At 42.2% G+C, this 20081-nt stretch overlaps 2 protein-coding genes across 6 annotated transcripts in view; one reads left to right on the top strand and one right to left on the bottom strand.

Annotated features, from left to right (window-relative positions):
* Positions 1 to 9614, top strand: part of DNAJC24 (DnaJ heat shock protein family (Hsp40) member C24) — a 92320-nt gene extending 82706 nt beyond the window's left edge. The window contains exons 4-5 of the mRNA XM_077288068.1: positions 4757 to 4825; positions 7629 to 9614. Coding sequence (XP_077144183.1) covers positions 4757 to 4825; positions 7629 to 7765 — 206 coding nt within the window. The 3' untranslated portion in view covers positions 7766 to 9614. The remainder of the gene's footprint in view (positions 1 to 4756; positions 4826 to 7628) is intronic.
* An 842-nt stretch (positions 9615 to 10456) lies between these two features.
* IMMP1L (inner mitochondrial membrane peptidase subunit 1) overlaps positions 10457 to 20081 on the bottom strand; it is a 90567-nt gene continuing 80942 nt past the window's right edge. For all 5 annotated transcript variants that reach the window (XM_077288063.1, XM_077288064.1, XM_077288067.1 and 2 more), the window contains 2 exons: positions 12984 to 13094; positions 10457 to 10622 (listed from right to left, as the gene is read on the bottom strand). In XM_077288063.1, the coding sequence (XP_077144178.1) occupies positions 10557 to 10622; positions 12984 to 13094 (177 nt within the window). In that variant the 3' untranslated portion in view covers positions 10457 to 10556. The remainder of the gene's footprint in view (positions 10623 to 12983; positions 13095 to 20081) is intronic.

Below are 20081 nucleotides of genomic sequence, written 5' to 3' on the forward strand. Positions count from 1 at the left end.
TTTTAGTACGCTTAGAGCATGCTGATATAACATGAGTAGAATCCCCACAATAGAAACACAACCCATTTTTCCGTCTAAAATTCTGCCGCTCGCTTCTGGACAGAATTCTATCACACTGCATGCTTTCTGGCGTCTTCTCAGTGGACACCGCCAGATGGTGCACTGGTTTGCGCTCCCGCAGACGCCTATCGATCTGAATGGCCATTGTCATGGACTCATTCAGACCCGCAGGCACAGGGAACCCCACCATAACATCCTTAATGGCATCAGAGAGACCCTCTCTGAAAGTAGCCGCCAAGGCACACTCATTCCACTGAGTAAGCACAGACCATTTACGGAATCTTTGGCAGTAAATTTCAGCTTCATCTTGCCCCTGCGATAGGGACATCAAAGTTTTTTCTGCCTGAAGTTCCAAATGAGGTTCCTCATAGAGCAACCCCAAGGCCAGAAAAAACGCATCCACATTGCGCAACGCAGGATCCCCTGGTGCCAATGAAAAAGCCCAGTCTTGAGGGTCGCCCCGGAGCAGAGAAATCACAATCCGAACCTGCTGTGCAGGGTCCCCGGCAGAACGAGATTTCAGGGACAAAAATAACTTGCAATTATTTCTAAAATTCTGAAAGCCAGATCTATTCCCTGAGAAGAATTCCGGCAAAGGAATTCTCGGCTCTGATACCGGAGCATGAACAACAAAATCTTGCAAACTTTGTACTTTCGTGGCGAGATTATTCAAACCTGCAGTTACACTCTGAAGATCCATTATAGACAGGTGCACACAGAGCCATTCAAAGATTAGAAGGAGAGAGAAAAAAAAAAAAGACTGCAGCATAGACAGACTGGCAAGTGATCCCATTAAGAGCACAAAAAAAAAAAAAAAAAAAAAAAACTCTCAGCAGACTTCTTATTTCTCTCCTTTCTCAGCCAAGGATTTTAACCCTTTAGTGGGCCGGTCAAACTGTCATGATCTCCATGGCCAGAGAACTAGCATAAGCCTATATAGGAACAAGCTCTAGGAAGATGGTAACTGTACTGACCATGAACTAAACCTACCGCACAACTAGAAGTAGCCAGGTAGCATGTCCTACTTTTTATCCCTATATGCCCAGCGCCGGCCGGAGAACTAAATAATGCTAGCAGAGGGAAATATAAGACCTGACTCACCTCTAGAGAAATGCCCAAAAAGGAGACAGAGGCCCCCCACATATATTGGCGGTGATTTTAGATGAAATAACAAACGCAGCAGGAAAATAGTTTTAGCAAATTTGAGGTCCGCTTTCTAGATAGCAGAAGACAGAAAGCACACTTTCATGGTCAGTAGAAAACCCTAACAAAACACCATCCAGAAATTACTTTAGGACTCTGGCATTAACTCATAATACCAGAGTGGCAATTCCTGATCAACAAGAGCTTTCCAGACACAGTAACGAAACTGCAGCTGTGAACTGGAACCAAAAAACAAAAACAAACAAGGACGAAAGTCCAACTTATCTAGTAGATGTCTGGGAGCAGGAACAAGCACAGAGAGGCTTCTGATAACATTGTTGACCGGCAAGCAACTAACAGAGAAGCCAGGTTATATAGCGACACCCAGATCTGATGAGAACAGGTGAACAGGGAAGATGATGACACAAGTTCAATTCCACCAGTAGCCACCGGGGGAGCCCAGAATCCAAATTCACAACAACTTACCTTCTTTAATCCTGCTTTCCTGTTCACTCCATAAATTCTGAGATGAATGTAGGCTTTCCTACATGATGAGCTTCACTACTTATCATGAACATGAACTGCAGCACAGATTCATCTCGGCTAAAAGTCTAGACCTTAGATCAGGAATAGGACAGACATTTATAGGACATTTCATAACTTTCCCAAATTCTTATGACAAAAATACTCCCCCCAAACTGCATTGAACTTCTGTGCCCAATTTATTACATATTTTAGGAGTTGGTCCATTTTATACCGACTCCAACTCCGACTCCACCAAAATGGGCTCCGACTCCACAGCCCTGCCTACACAGAAGCTGCAGTTTCTCACCAGATATGGGGCATTGGCGTGCGTAAATGAAATTGATCTGAAGTTGTAGAGTCCATTTTCTCCTATTACCTATTGTGAAAATGAAAAAATTAAGGCTAAAGCAACAGTTTAGTGGGGAAAAAAATGAAATTTTCCATTTCACATTGCATAATTCCTGTGAAGTACTTGAAGGGCTAACAATGTTCCCCAATGCAGTTCTGCATTCCTTGAGGGGTGCAGTTAAAAGAGAACCTGTCAAGTCCAGAAATTCTAACCAGCAGGTACAGGGTTATTCTGCAGGTAAATGTCACTTAGAGAAGCCGTCCTGCTAACTTTCTGCAGTAAATGTGTATATATGCATGTAATGTAGTGTGAGTGTATTCGTATACTCGCCTACCGCTGCTCTCTCCGGTGTCCAGTGCCGTTATTCTCTGCTTCTCACTGATGTCACCATAATTCTGACTAGCCGGCTCGTTCTATGGGTTATGCGTCAGCTGGAAGTCTCGTTTACAGTGAAAGTCTATGGGGCCTCGTTCTAACTCTCCATAGGCTTTCATTGTAAAAGACACTTTAGGGCGTAGTGTGATCCGGAGAGTCTGCAGAGTGGTGACGTCAATGACAAGCAGAGAAGAGCGGTGCTGGACACCGGACAGAACAGCAGGAGCTGAGAACCTTACACACGGCGCTACATCAATATACACACATTTATGCATAAAAAAGTTAGTGGGAGGGCTTCTTAAATCCTGTTCAAGGGATTGTCAGCACAGAATGACTGGTCAAACCAAGTACAGGCGTGCAGTACATCATTTCAATGCACCATCCCGCCTGCTTGGTTTCCATCTATCTCTGCCATTCTCTGGCTCTATGAAACCACAGCTGTAAATCAAAGAGGGGGGATTGAGAGACAACAAGAGGTGGGAAGAGGATTGGCCTCGCCATGATGTCCCTTGTCAACACAGAATGACTGTTCAAACCAAGGACAGGCGCTCGGTGCTTATATGTCCTCCTGCTTGTTTCTAGCACCTCCTTTCTCTGGCTGAGACTGAGGGAAGACAAGCAGATGGGACTTGGTTTGAACAGTCGTGCTGTGCCGATAGACTCCCTTTAACACAGGCGGAAAAAACTGACCTTTTGTTCTATGCTGGCCAAAACACTTTATTTGCTAAATGCAATAACCTAGTTATTTTGTATGAATGTCGAGCGATCAGCTATTATTATCTTTGCTTATATAGCGCCATAACATTCTGCAGCGCTTTATATACATCAGCATCATTGTTCCCATTGCAGCTCGCAATCTAAATTCCCTATCAGTATGTCTTTGGAGTGTGGGAGGAAACCCTGCAAACACGGGGAGAACATGCAAACTCCTTGCAGATGTTGTCCAAGGTGGGGTTTTTGCCCAGGACCCCAGCACTGCAGTGCTAACCACTGAGCCAGCTATGATATCCTAATGCAATCAACGCATATGGGCTACCGCAGTCTCTCATCGAAATTAGGTCCTAAAGAGTAACCATCATTTGAATACATATGCAAATTGTTAGGTATTTGATCCCATAAATTTAATTTATGCCTATATATTTCTCACTTCACCAACTTAGTGCTGATGCATCACACACAAATCGGATTACAAAAATATTTAAACACAGGTTGTAATGTAACAAAATAGGTAAGGCTGGTTTCACATTTGCGTTTTTTGCCGCTGCGTTTTAGCGCAAAAAAAGCATGCGTTTTTTTCCCTATATTTAACATTAAAAACGCATGCGTTTTTTTGTATGCATTTTGCCGCGTTTGACGATGCATGCGTCGTTTCTATGCTTGCGTTTTGTTGCAGAAATGCAACATGTAGTAATTTCTAGAGGCGTTTTTTTGCCGCAAAAAAACGTATTGCTGTCTATGTAAACGCATGTGTTTTTAAGCACATGCGTTTGGTTGCGTTTTTAAACGCATGCGTTTCCATAGAAAAAAACAAGAATACACACTGATAAGCCACCCCCCACCATCAAGGTGATAAAGGGATCCAAACCCTAACTCTACCCCTAACCCTAGGGATACTAACCCTACCCCTAGGGATCCTACCCCTAGGGATCCTAACCCTACCCCTAACCCCAACCCTAGCTATTTCTATTTATAGTGGGTTTTCTTGTTGATTTTGATGATTGGCAGCTGTCACACACTTCTCAGCATGCGTTTCAAAAACGCAAACGCAGGAAAAAACGCATGTAAACGCGGCAAAACGCTGCTTTTTTTTACTGCATGCGAAAACGCATGCGTCTAAAAAAACGTAGCGTTTGCACGCGTTTACATGCGTTTTTTTCACCACCTGCGTTTGCATTTTAAACGCTGCGTTTTTAAACGCAAATGTGAAACTAACCCAAAAGGCCAAGGGGGTGGGGGTGAATACTTTTGCAAGCCACTGTACCATCACCTATCTCAGTAATAGGAGTCAGTCTTTACTGAATACAGATTTTACATGAGAATTAAGAATTTTGATAATGACTGATCAATTCTGTTAAAGAAAGAAGCGGATTTCTCTGATAAGATACATTACAAAGGTATGTATTTTCATGTGTATTATTGATTTGTTAAATACAAATTAACACAACAATTACTTTTTAAGAGATCCTTCTGTTATAGGCTCTAAACGAAGAGTAGACTTTCTGGGACAGCTGCCGGGGGTCTCAGAGGTATTATTCTGTTTAGTGAAACAGCTTTTACCTGTCTAATTGTGTCCTTTTATACTAGATGGAGAAATGACCCACTCATTCCCTGTGGACAGTCAGATTCATTTGGAGGAAATGATATGGAATGAAGGTATGTAGGGTGGTATATCTATGTAGTATAGCTTTACCATGTACACCATAAAAGTAAGGCTGTGTTCACATCTGCATTGTTGTTTATATTTGAATGGAAACCACAGCCCAGTGCTGATGTCACCGCAATCACACTAAAGTGCTTGTCTGATCACAGTATATGTATTAGTGAGATCTGACACCCAGCACCCCACCAATCAGCTCTATAGCGTACCAGCAGCGGCTTTATGTAAATACACTGAACGCAGCGGCACATATCTGTTCAATGTGTAGTGGGCGCTGCCAGTCACTGCAGATCACCTCAAGAGAGGCTGCTACACATTCAACAGAGTTCTGTATTGATCCATTTGAAACTTAAAACAGCTGATTGGCGAGATACCGGCTGTCAGACCCCTCCAATGATCTGATATTGATGACCAATCCCAAGGACAGGCCATTAATATCTTGTGACCATGCAATGCATTTTTAATATCATGTTTTTTTAACGAGGATCTGTAACAAGTCCAAAAAAAGTTACCTTTACCAAAATCCCCATGCTCTCCTGTATCTGACGCATTTTCCGATTTTCTCTGGGGGTGTGTAGTCCTCTCCCCTCCTATGATGATGCACAATCACCGCTTATCAGCATCTCAAACTGGTCGGACAGCTGGGTCTTGCGAGATCTTACAGCGTGGTCTTGCAAGAACAGGAGGAAGACTTTACTGCGTGCACACAGCAGGCAAACCACAATGAGAGCATGGAGCTCGGGTGAAACCATGTTGTGCGACCAGTTTCAGATGCAGTCCAGCAGTGACTGGGCAGCATCACACCCGCTTTAGAAAAAAAAATCTTGGACCAGAAGTCAGAAATGATCTGCTATGGAGGGACGAAAACAGAAAATAGAGACAGATTCAGGAGAGCACTGGGACGTGGCAAGGTAACAAACTCCTTTTTATGGACATACGACAGGTCCTTTAAAGTTCAGCATCAACTTTTTTATATGCATTTACATACAGTGGGGCAAAAAAGTATTTAGTCAGTCAGCAATAGTGCAAGTTCCACCACTTAAAAAGATAAGAGGCGTCTGTAATTTACATCATAGGTAGACCTCAACTATGGGAGACAAACTGAGAAAAAAAAATCCAGAAAATCACATTGTCTGTTTTTTTTATCATTTTATTTGCATTTTATGGTGGAAAATAAGTATTTGGTCAGAAACAAACAATCAAGATTTCTGGCTCTCACAGACCTGTAACTTCTTCTATAAGAGTCTCCTCTTTCCTCCACTCATTACCTGTAGTAATGGCACCTGTTTAAACTTGTTATCAGTATAAAAAGACACCTGTGCACACCCTCAAACAGTCTGACTCCAAACTCCACTATGGTGAAGACCAAAGAGCTGTCAAAGGACACCAGAAACAAAATTGTAGCCCTGCACCAGGCTGGGAAGACTGAATCTGCAATAGCCAACCAGCTTGGAGTGAAGAAATCAACAGTGGGAGCAATAATTAGAAAATGGAAGACATACAAGACCACTGATAATCTCCCTCGATCTGGGGCTCCACGCAAAATCCCACCCCGTGGGGTCAGAATGATCACAAGAACGGTGAGCAAAAATCCCAGAACCACGCGGGGGGACCTAGTGAATGAACTGCAGAGAGCTGGGACCAATGTAACAAGGCCTACCATAAGTAACACACTACGCCACCATGGACTCAGATCCTGCAGTCCCAGACGTGTCCCACTGCTTAAGCCAGTACATGTCCGGGCCCCTCTGAAGTTTGCTAGAGAGCATTTGGATGATCCAGAGGAGTTTTGGGAGAATGTCCTATGGTCTGATGAAACCAAACTGGAACTGTTTGGTAGAAACACAACTTGTCGTGTTTGGAGGAAAAAGAATACTGAGTTGCATCCATCAAACACCATACCTACTGTAAAGCATGGTGGTGGAAACATCATGCTTTGGGGCTGTTTCTCTGCAAAGGGGCCAGGACGACTGATCCGGGTACATGAAAGAATGAATGGGGCCATGTATCGTGAGATTTTGAGTGCAAACCTCCTTCCATCAGCAAGGGCATTGAAGTTGAAACGTGGCTGGGTCTTTCAACATGACAATGATCCAAAGCACACCGCCAGGGCAACGAAGGAGTGGCTTCGTAAGAAGCATTTCAAGGTCCTGGAGTGGCCTAGCCAGTCTCCAGATCTCAACCCTATAGAAAACCTTTGGAGAGAGTTGAAAGTCTGTGTTGCCAAGCGAAAAGCCAAAAACATCACTGCTCTAGAGGAGATCTACATGGAGGAATGGGCCAAAATACCAACAACAGTGTGTGGCAACCTTGTGAAGACTTACAGAAAACGTTTGACCTCTGTCATTGCCAACAAAGGATTTATTACAAAGTATTGAGATGAAATTTTTTTTCTGACCAAATACTTATTTTCCACCATAAAATGCAAATAAAATGATAAAAAAATTACAGACGCCTCTCATCTTTTTAAGTGGTGGAACTTGCACTATTGCTGACTGACTAAATACTTTTTTGCCACACTGTACATAGTATATACCAAGCTCCTTCTAGTGGTGGCTAGACATCATCTAACCCTTGGTGCTCCGATTAGTACACAGTTATGCTAATAAAATGAGCATATTTATTCAAATGATCTTTCTTGTGCCACAATGTATCCGGGTAGTCCATTGTCGCTGATCTCTAAACTGCAAGTCTTCCCGGGCATGACTACTCCAGGCAGACCTGGACAGTTAGAGGGTCCTGTGACAATATGTCCTGGGAGGTCCACCACTTATAACACCGCTATTTCTTCTTTAACAGATGAAGAACATTTCTCCTTCTCCTGTCGATGTGGGGGACAATATATTGCAGCCGAGATTGACTTACAACAAACGTCTTTTATAAATTGTGACTCGTGTTCGCTGGTTATAGAAATCTTGCAAGGATCACAAACTTGAGAGAATCCTGGGATGGACGTCTGGGATCTTCAGAATATTTATAGACTATAATCCAATATACATGGAAAATCAGTGTCTTTTTACAAATTCCACTTTATCTTTGAAGTCTGACCTGCATTGTACATAATAACCACAAAGAAAACAAAATATTGGACATGTCCAAGGCAAAAAATCTTATTTATAAAGGGTTGGATCCCATCAAGGACAGTCTTCATCTCATACATGTGAAAAGAGTTTCCACAACACTGTTCACATTCAATGTAGGACGAGTAGATTTTGGCACCACTGTGGAAAAAAAAAAATAATTAGGATGCTGTATTCTGCAGAGGATTATACCAAGGAATGACCACAGGGTTCATCCCCATGTGGATCTGTTGCACATCTGAAGGCACAATCCAGCAGAAAACCAAGTCCTAGGAAATTCTAATTTTATCAGAACATAAATGAGATCCGATTGCTGTCAGGGAATGGAAAAGGTTCTCATCTATAGCTGAAATCTGTTCTGACCTAGTCCTGTAGCTACATGGCACTGCAGGTCCTCCCCAGATCACACAGGATGAAGGTTGGGACTGCTATTCTAGTCTGATCGCCTTTGTGTGCACAAAAGGAATATTGGATTTACTCAACTTTCTAATAGAAATGATTGTAGGGGTTTTCAGATAGGACTCTTGGCTGATCCAGGGGATTGAGGCTTCCTCAATCAGTCACGCACCTCACCTACCTTCATCTTTGGCTGTAGATTTATTTTCTCCTATGCTTTATATTGCTGCTTGGCACAAGCCGATATGAAGAAGTCAGTGCATAGACAGCAGATTACAATTTTCCCAGCTTCACATATTTATGTTTTGTGGTCTTTAAGTGACTATCAGCAGAGAAAGACTTTTCAAACTAAGTTTTGCGGCTCGGTGCTTCATGGCCGGCCAATCATTTATCACACCTTTTCACCTGCTTGATGTTCCTCCATATCCACCCTCCCCCGTATCTGATTGACCACTCTGGCTTAATAGACCCAGAGAAGGATGGAGATAGATGCAAAACAAGCAGATGGTAAGATGTAATTACGGAAGCCCTCCTCCTCCCATCAACGTTTTTATTCTCTCAATATATTGCAATCACCATATTATTCAGCACTGTGTACTTACAATTCCTCATTTTGCCTTTCTACCCAGATAATTCTCGTTTCCATTAGGGGTATGAGATCACGTGATTAAAAACTGAATAGCTAAATCGGTCTAATCTCTGTGTGGAAACAGGGGGACAATTTTCCTGCACGAGTCATCACTGCAAATGTCCATTGCATGAGGGAGGAGGCAGCAAGTGGGTCAGGAGTTTAAGAAGGGAATGCAGGGACAAGAATTCTACATAGAACAGAGGAAAGAGAAGAATTATCTGGGTAGAAAGGTAAAATGAGCAATTGTAAGTGCACAGTGCTGGGTAATATGATGATTGCAATATATTAATAGGATACAACTATGATGGAAGTGCTGCTTTAAAGGATTGGCCCCACCATGAAGCACTGAGAGTGTTATAGAACTCCTAATCTTATATTTGTCCTTTATAGCTTAACGTAATATAAGAATCTTCTATAAAGTCTATATTCATTATTTTTGCTGACATGTAAGATTTCTATGTGGTGATGTATTCTTCCAGAACGTTTTGTGTGGGATACTCAAGGCCAGGGTGTGATTCCTACTCCCAAGACATGTGGATGGTTATTAAAAACAATGTACTCATTAAAAATACAGTCAACCTGTGAGAAAAGGTTTCTCTTATCTTGTAGTAATGGAAATGTATGTAACTCGTATATCGACATCCTTCAATGTTGATTATAAAACTAGATGTAACCCCAGATGAGTCAGACACTCTGCCCTATCATTTCTAAGGTGATTTTTGAGCTGTCTCCTCATATATGAGAAATAAACCTGCATGTTGATTCGATCTCAGTCGTGGCCTGATAGTGCGCCTGTACTTGGTTTGAACACTAATTTTGTGCTGACAGAGACACTAAGGGAAGACTGTTCAAACCAAGTACAGGCGCTCCGTGCACCATGGGTGCACGCTCGGGTGACCTCCGAGTATTTATGACTGCTCGGAGATTTGGTTTTCATCGTGACAGCTGAATGATTTACAGCTACTACCCAGGCTGAGTACATGTGAGGTTGCCTGGTTGCTAGGGTATCCCCACATGTAATCAAGCTGTCTAGTAGCTGTGAATCATTCAGCTGCCGCGATAAAAACTAAATCTCCAAGCAGTCAAAAATACTCAGAGGACCCCCGAGCATGCTCGGGAAAACCCGAGCAATGAGTATACTCGCTCATCACTAGTGACAATCGCTAGTGAGGCTGTCTAGTTTGGGTCAGGAGATTAGAGGACAGTCCATGCATCGTGGTCCGTACTTGAACAGCAAAATATGGATGTGTGAAACTGGCCTTACGGCAAGAAAACTACAAGTAACTAAACCTTCAGGAGAAACAGAGGATTATTGGTACTGGAAACTAACCATTGAAAATAAAGCAAACCACCAACTGGAAGGTACTATATGAAAAAAGGCTCTAAAAACCATGAACCTCCATGTAACACTTGTAAACATACAGTACTGTATGCAGAAAACTTTGATTTGACATTTAACACTAAGAATGTCATGTTAAAGTTGGCTATGTCTATATGACGGTAATAAGGACACAAACAACTTAAAAGTACAGAAACTGTTTATTAGAAAATCATCCTATATCAATAAATTATATTCTGCTTTACAATGTAATTAAAAACAAAAAAGACAGCCATCCATAGTCAATCTTTCATTATACGTCCATTAGGATTATCCTGTAGAGGCCCAAAGGAGTTAAAAGGCCACAACTGCAAGACAAAAAAACAAACATGAGCCAAGATGTCATTTTATGCGATATTACCCCTGTACAGTTGTGCGTGTGGTGCTGCTGGGTCTGCAGATAGGCCTGTCCCTTTGGTGAGGGTCTGGAGCTCATGGACCATGGCCTGGAGTGTCCATGTGAGCTGCCAGCAGTGGATCTTGATGATTTGCCCAAGTACATTCATAACAGCAGAACGTTGCTCAGACAAACATTAATAACCTCAGTGATCGCAGCCAAGCTAAGTACACAATACTGAATTGATCGAGATGTTTTGAAAACTTTGTTCTCATATCTGTATCATTTATATATTTATCCATCCTGTGATTTCTATAATTTTAAAAAATTTCCTTCTTGGTGATTTAAGTGCAATGCTCAAGAGTGTATAATGAAGAGGTATAAAGTCACCATTTTTAATGACTTTAGAAAAGGAATGTGAGTGTGTGGCGCTGCTGGTGAAGAATGATCAGGATTCCCATGTATAAGGATTAGTGATGAGTGAATGTGCTCCGATAAGGCATCATCGCATAATTATATATATATATATATATATATATATATATATATATATTGAAAATATTGGAACAGCATCAAATTACTACCTTACAAGGCATGCAGAGCTCTTCCGACCAGCAATCCAATGGTCAAAAAGTAATAAACTCAAAAAAAAGGAAAAGCAGCACAAAATAATTGAAAAAAAGTGGACTTTAATGCCTGAACGGCGTGGCAACGTTTCGGATGTGTTATCCTTTGTCAAGCAATGAATACAAGGGTGAGACCACATTTTATATCCAACACATACATATCTCATTAGAAAATCATTAAATATAATAAAGTCAATAGTATTAAACAGTGTTATTGTGCATCATCAGTGTAACAGTGCAATTGTGCAAGTTACTCAGCCCATCAAACCACAGCTATTGACGGGTATTATGAATACCATACTGCGTGAAAGTAATTAAAAATAGCTTAATAGCCAATTGTTATTAAAAACAAATCAGGTGTCCTTACTAACGATATTATAATCCAAGTACACTTACATACACAGCTCAGTAATGGCAGCCATGATCACAGCGTTCCCACGTGCTTACTGCACATGTCCGTGACATCACAGTCAGGGACCCACAATGCTCTGCCCTGCAGCTGCTCAGAGCCTTCCGAGGACCATGGCGCCATGTTAGCTAGGGGCGGCTTTGCCCACACGGAGGACAGGACCACATAACTATTGCAATAGCAATATAAAAAATACAATAGTGATCCTAATAACTCCGAACTCTGCATTACTCATGAATTATTATACAGAATATGAAAAACATAAAAAATATATATATAAAAAAAAAATCATGTACAAAATTAAACTACTCCATACACGGTCCTATATATAAGAATAGTCTTCTCTACTCGGGAACATACTCGATGTGCCGCCGTATTTAAAGGGACCCAGACATAAGTCTGTAATACGTCAGCAAGGTCCAGGAAGCCCCCCTTATTAAAGTGGGGCATCCTGACCCTGAGTAGGGAAATGGAGACCTTTGGGGTGGGTACCCCCCGTGTTTCTCCAAACCCCTACAATATGACGCACATGACCCAATCTTTGGCTACATTTTCAACATCCCTAGAGAGACATAAAAGACCAAATGACCAAAGCAGGGGAGTTTCCTATGTTTATAAATTCAAGCTTTTATTCTCTGTAATTATATATCCAAAAGAATCAAAATATCAAGAGAGATGCAGAGATCAAGGAAAAAGGAAAGCAAAAAAATCCACATTATAGAGTAATCAGTATGGGTCCATCGTCCATTGTTCAAAGTCGTAGCCACAATATAGTATCTCGATATGTAAGATAGGACACCTGAATTGAGAATGTTGGACTTTTCCACCTGCAGCAGCTGAATCGTTTGAGCTCTCACAGCACCACAAGGAGAGCGCAGAAAGTGCTTAAAAATAATGTTACCTGGTTAATCCCCTATATGTGCTTTTGTTAATTTTTAGTTCATCAATATTTTTAAAGAAACACTCCAGGCAAATATCCACGAGGCTATGCCAGAGCAGTGTCTGAAGGTTTCCATCACTTGTAAAATTGGTGATGTACAGACCCTAGTCTGCTGAACTACAGCCAGCAAATTCACTGTGTAATGTCTAAAATATGGAAATCTACTCCCCCACCCTCAATGTTTCAGAGGTCTTCTTTGCTCCTGCGATTACATACTGTATATTTACATAGTTTCTGTGCCAATCACTGGTACACTGTGAGCCAGTGCTTGGGTGCTGTCGTCATGTGGATGTACAGCATGTCACTGACGCACTACACCGAGCCTGGTAGGGGCTACCTGGACAAAGCTGAACTTACCCTCAGACAAACTCTTCCCCGGATGAGGGCATAAGGGACAGGTCCATAGCTTCTAGAGTCCGTAGAGTTGTCTAGATTGTCTCCTTCTAACCACACGTGGCCTTTGGGTACCTGTGAAAACCGGGAAACCATTTGGAATATTGAAAACCATCTTAAAAGGACAGAATAACGACCATGGTCCCAATTCACAGGAAAATCATAACGGGTAAGGAAAATCTGTCACAATTTTATCCTATCTTGACACTGCATGTCAATGAATAGACAGAGTACCTGGGCTTTGTTACCACCCTGTGCCAAGGATCCAATTACGGTAAGTTTTGCCAATAAAATCAGATCTTTTGTGTTTGAACAATGTTAATAACTGACAGGAGGGCTTCATGCTACCGGAGCACAAAATGATGAGCTGTGTGGGAAAATATGGCGAAAACTGGACAGCTTAGATTCTGGGCTCTACTGAAACATTTTCTAGAGACTTTCATTACAGTTCCAGGTAGCACCAATATGGGGTGTCAGGGTAACCTCCATGAGGAAGTATTGGCGAACAACCACTGGATTCTCCAGCTACTAAGGAAGATGCGAGGGACACCAATATAACCATACTGCCTTCTACTGGCGGGAGACCACACCAGATATCTTCACAAAGCAGTTGTGATATTCACACATTTCATAGTGTTAAATGGCCTAGAGTAAGCATGGGCTAACTATAAAACATGTATTAATATCTTCTAAGCAAGAAAATGGGAGAACTACAATTATCTGAAAGCTGGATGGTTGGGTCATTAATTTAATAGACTTCAAAGAGGTCATTAGGATGCGGACTGAAATTCTGCTCTTCTGTCGCAGTAACAGCATGAAGAGGGCAGACACTCGTCAACATCCTGAGGCCACAACCAAGGCCAGACCTGTTAGTGGGCCCGTGATTAGCTAAATGGTAATTGATTGTGACACCAATTACACATAATCTCATCATTTTATCGGAGTGGGCTTGTCAAACTTCTAATTAAGATCACAGTTCAGTCTATGTGCACACGGGATCCACAACACATTGCCATCATGTCCATCAAGAAGTCTAAGGAAAGACTCTCTACATTTGCTAAATTAATGAGTGTTATCTGGGAAGGCCGTCCGGGATTTCTATAGGTTCAAAACAGTTAAACCTCCCATTTTGTGGTGCTCACAGTCTAACGAGTCCAAACTGTTCTTAAGGCAATCAATTATTAAGTGACTAGTAGAAAAATGTGAGCTAGTGTACCACCCATGGCGTGAGTGCAATGTATGGCAAGGTTTCCTCCGATGACACTCCACCAAGTCCCAGAGTCACTCTTGTCAATATTCTTATTTCTTGGTTGTTTAGAATTATGTTTGAATGCATATTGTATATAATTACATAGTTAAATTAATTAAATAAAAATAATAATTATTAGAGTATAGATACTAGGGTGTAGAAAAGTAGTTTAAAAATTAATTCAACAATTATTAACTGAAAAGAACCTTTAAAGGAAAACTGTCACCAGGTTTGGCCGATATAAGATACGGCCACCACCTTTCTGGGCTGACATGCAGAATTCTATAATGCTGTATATCTGCCCCCAACCAGACCTGTAAGAAGTGAAAAATAACTTATTATACTCACCTGTGGGGCAGTCTGGTCCGAGGGGTGTCACTCTTCTTGGTCGGCGCCTCCCATCTTCTTGCGATGCCGTCCTCCTTTTTGGTTCATGTAGATGATGCGTCGCTGCATCATCTGCACAGTCTCCCCGGCATCGCGCTCCTGCGCAGGCGTACTTCTCTGCCCTGTTTATGGAAGATCCAAGTACTGTAGTGCGCAGGCGCCGGGAAAGGTCAGAGAGGCCCAGCGCCTGTGCACTACTTTGCTCTGCTCTCAACAGGGCAAAGAAGCACGCCTGTGCAGGAGCGCGATGCCAGGGAGACTGTGCGGATGATGCAGTGACGCGACATCCACATGAACCAAGGAGGAGAAAATGGCATTGGAAGAACATGGGGGGCGCCGGACCAAGAAGAGCTGTGATGTAGAAATACTTGGCAGTCGTATAAGTGTGTTCAAGAACTTATTTATTGAGTGAAGAAATTCCAGAAAAAATTAGATATTTTTGTCAATACCTGGCCTTCATCAGTCATCTGGATAAACATGACTGCTTTCTCCCAGAAACAGCCCCACTCTTGGCCACAGGTTGTGTCTAGTATTGCAGCTTGGCTCCACAAACATAATTGTAGCTAAGGTACAAAACCAGGCATATCTTTGAACATGAGTGGAGTGGTTTGTGAGAGATGGCAAACATTTTATAAGTCATTCAATGTTAAATAAAAAATAAAATAAAAACCTTTGCAGAATTTATTAAAATAACTGAATAAGTGTCCCATGCATATAACTGACTATAGCCATTGTCATTTGGCAAACATTTTTACCACGCAGTATGTAAGAGTAATCTCTATACTCTCTAATGATCTATATGGATTCCCACAGCTCAGTGACCATTTACAGTAAACCTGATAATAGTCCCAATTTCCTCAAACTGAAGGACAAATTAAAGATTTCAAAGCCTCCTGTAACAATGCCTTTTCACCCCAGTTTGCAAAAACCATCAAGCATCCCATAAAATCTGTAATTTCCTGGTGTTTAATGAGAAAACCACAACATTGATCTAGAAGAATCACAAACTTAATATCCCCATTTGTAATAAACACCCTGCAGCCCTTTAGTAATGGCTAGGACAGGGGTGGGGAACCTCAGGCCCCAGGGCCATTTACGGCCCTCGATGACCTTTTATCAGACCCCCGGGCAGATTCTCAGGGACCGCATTCTTGGGCAAGGAGCTGTATTTTGATTGTCACAAGCTCATTATTTTCTTCTTGCTCTGTTAGCACACACACACAGTGTTCACTACTGAACACTGAAGGGCAGGCAATGAAAGATTACGTCCTGAAACCAGTGCCACAGTCAGGATGCACTTTGTGGGCGGAGTTTGTACGGCCCCCGAAGGATGGTATAAATATACAAATGGCCCTTCGCAGAAAAAAGATTCCCCACCCCTGAGCTAGGGGCTCATTCAGACATCTGTGCAAATCAATTTGAGATTGGAGCTGTTATGTTCAAGTCAGAAGTCGCGCAGCCATTCTGTGCATTGTGGTCCATGCTTGGATCGATTTACATGGACGTCTGATTGAGTCTTAACTTTGGAACTCATCCCTGATTTATTCCAGTTTCTGTTCCCAAATGTACATGTTCACGTGCACAGTTGGAAAAAAGACCTTGGGTGACAAATGTAGGATATCAAAAAGAATCCATCAGCAGAAAATTACCTATTATTTAAATCAGGTTTTGGTGTTTTTATTTTTATTTTTTAACAAATATTTTGCAATTTTTTTCCCATATCACTATATGTATTAAAAATAACAAATAGAAATCTTTAAATACTGGCCACTGGGGCTTTTTAAGATTTGTAATTTCCAGTTTCAGGAAACGACACATGTACATAGCCACAATGGTCAGATTCCAACCCTACCCTTTATACTGAAATATCTATTGCATCGTGTCAGTCAGGGCTAGGGGTGCGGTTACAGCCACATCTCTGTGTTCTCAGAGCGGTAACTGAAACCAAACTCTCCCAGGGAGAATAAAGTTAAGCAAAACCTGCAGGGAGAAAATTATGTGCATGTGCAGGGCAGGTTAATGCTATTAACCGGCAGATTTACCCCATATCTACAGGCGAATAGTATTTTTGCTGGTGCCAGATTCCCTTTAAACTTAGGACACCTCTTTACAGTTCTTAGGGTACCGTCACACATTGAAATTTCCATCGCTACGACGTTACGATTCGTGACGTTCTAGCGATATCGTTACGATATCGCTGTGTCTGACACGCTACAGCGATCAGACACCCTGCTGAGAATCGTACGTCGTAGCAGATCGTTTGGAACTTTCTTTCGTCGCTTGATCACCCGCTGACATCGCTGGATCGTTGTGTGTGACAGCGATCCAGCGATGTCTTCGCTTGTAACCAGGGTAAACATCGGGTAACTAAGCGCAGGGCCGCGCTTAGTAACCCGATGTTTACCCTGGTTACAAGCGTAAACGTAAAAAAACAAACCGTACATACTCACCCGTCGGTGTCCTTCAGGTCCCTTGCCGTCTGCTTCCTGCTCTGAGTGCCGGCTGGAAAGTGAGAGCAGAGCGCAGCGGTGCTGTGATCTGCTCTCACTGTACGGCTGCACTCAGAGCAGGAAGCAGACGGCAAGGGACCTGAAGGACACCGACGGGTGAGTATGTACTGTTTGTTTTTTTACGTTTACGCTGGTAACCAGGGTAAACATCGGGTTACTAAGCGCGGCCCTGCGCTTAGTTACCCGATGTTTACCCTGGTTACCCGGGGACTTCGGCATCGCTCCAGCGCCGTGATTGCAATGTGTGACCGCAGTCTACGACGCTGGAGCGATGATTATACGACGCTGCGACGTCACGAATCGTGCCGTCGCAGCGATGAAAATTTCAATGTGTGACGGTACCCTTAAACCTGTGATTGTCCAATTGCTTGTACTCAGTATTTCAGTATAGAGTATAAATCAGTCATGACAGGTAAGGGGGCATTCAGCAGACCCTCCCATAGCAATCCATTGTCACTTTGTGATTACAGTGGAGGATAAGCATTTGAGAAGTGGCCGCCCCTTGATCAAGTATTTACATTTCACTGTCAGTCAACCATGGCATTTAAGTGGTTAACAGCATAGGACGGAGATCAACTCCACTTGCTGCTGTTAAGTTCCCACGATGATTTTTTAACACTGTATTTTTGCTACCCAAAAAACACTGCGTTACAGTTCCAGCAAAGTTGATGGGATTTGCAGAAATCTCACGCCCACTGTGTTTTCTTTTACGCTGCGTATACTGACCTGCAGTGCGTTTTTGAAATTCGTTAAATGTCAAATTTCTTTTGCATGTATGGTGAGAAAAACACTAAATATGCATGTAAACTGCACCTGACAGGATAAATAAAGTTTCATCAAAGACAAATACCAACAAAAACAAAGCAGCTTTATTTAAATCAAGACATACCAAAAAGAGACAAAAACTACAGGGTCCAAAACAGGATCAAAACGAATGTAAAAAAACTCAACATCAAAACCTTGCCAAATCCTCATGATAGGACATAGGCTTAAGGTACCGTCACACTCAGCGACGCTGCAGTGATATAGACAACGAGCCGATCGCTGCAGCGTCGCTGTTTAGGTCGCTGTAGAGACGTCAAACACAGCAGCTCCAGAATGATGCAGGAGCGATCCAGTGACGTAGCGGTGACGCACTTATCGTTCTCACAGGTCGTTAGCTCCATGCAAAACATCCCTGGCATCGTTGCTTTTGCTGTCAAACAAGACGATACACGCCGACCTGACGACCAAATAAAGTTCTGGACTTCTAGCTCCGACCAGCGATATCACAGCGGGATCCAGATCGCTGCTGCGTGTCAAACACAACGAGATCGCTAACCAGGACGCTGCAACGTCACGGATCGTTGTCGTTCTCGTTGTAAAGTTGCTGAGTGTGAAGGTACCTTTAGAGACAGATACCAGCTGTGTATCACAGCCAGCATCTTAAAAATGCAAGCTCACTTCCGGATGCCACATCAAAGACGGGGACCCGACATATGATGTAATAGTACATCATATGATGGGGAAAGGTTAAAGGCCAGGGACTAGGAGTCTAAAATGGCCTCAGTGACCAGTATGAAAATTGCAAGATTAACAATTTTCTTTACTTAATAAAAATTGTGATCTGAATAAAAAAAGCCATTTTTTTTTTTTTAAATACATGCAACACTAAACCCAAACTTAAACAATAGATAATTTTCTGATGATAGAGATGAGCTGATTTGTGCTTAGAGTGTATTTTAGTCCAAAGTTTGATTCGGGTACCAAAACTCTACCGTTGTAACATGGTCGTGCGGGTTAGGGGGCTGCAAAACTCTCTCTTTCTCTTCCCTTTACATGACCATAACATCAGGCTTACTAAAGAATTATTGCATGTCTGGCATGTGGTGGTTCCATATATTTCACCTATTGTGATGTAGAATACATGTAGTGAAGTTCCAGTGTTACATCATTAAGTGTCAGTCTGATCCATTAACGGGATAACCCTATCCCCATAAAGCCTTCCACAAGGACAAGGGACAGCAAGGCTTAGAGGAAAATATTTCTTGGATTTCTCTTAAAATTTTTCCTGGCACATAGAAATGAGCAGTGTATAGTAATCTTGCATCCTCCTCTTCTCTTGGGACCACCTACAACAATTATTAAGAAGTATTGGTCACTTCCCGACCTCTATCATTCAGAAAACCCTAAACTGTGACACATAAAACATTAGTCACATGTGGAAGATGTAAGTGCCAGAGAAACATTGCCCATCTCCCACAATCTTTTGGCATCTTCTGGCATAAAACCTCAGAAGAACTTTAGTGGCTTCTGTCTTCACAACCTAAACCCCCTTGCCATGTGTAGCCAGTGACTTGGGGACATGGGCGGGGAATGGCACAGAAGTTAAAGAAGAATAAGGCTTATGAGAGAACTTAATCTCGGTGGCAGATAATACAAGAAAATCTTTTCTTCTCCACTATCCCTACCGGAGCCTATTTAAGTGCTTCCCACATTGGAGCAAGCATCAAATGTAATTGCCTCGTCGCCTGCGGGTGTTCATTTCACTAAAGCAGCTTTTGTGGCTAAACCACAGGTGTTACCTTTCTTGATTAAAATGAAATATGATGAAAGGCGACAGTAGCAAATGACATCTACAAGCTTGTAATGAATTGTATTTATTTGATTGGGATCCCAGCGGGTTATTTATACAGTCACATGACCGATCCATGGCCATTCTTCATTTCCAATGCACAAAGGATCAATGTACAAAGTTCGATATCTCTGTCCATCTCTCTGGGGGCACACTATTTAATTAGCTGGGCGTTTGCTAGAGAACACAGAGAATATTTAGTTATAACAGAAACTTTCTTAAGAAAGCGTTGTAAGTAGGGAAGAAAACCCAACAGAGAGACCTTTTATCAACATAGAATACAGGTTCTTAACTACATGTTT

This window comes from Ranitomeya variabilis, chromosome 2 (genome assembly GCF_051348905.1).
Source record: "Ranitomeya variabilis isolate aRanVar5 chromosome 2, aRanVar5.hap1, whole genome shotgun sequence".
NCBI lineage: Eukaryota > Metazoa > Chordata > Amphibia > Anura > Dendrobatidae > Ranitomeya > Ranitomeya variabilis.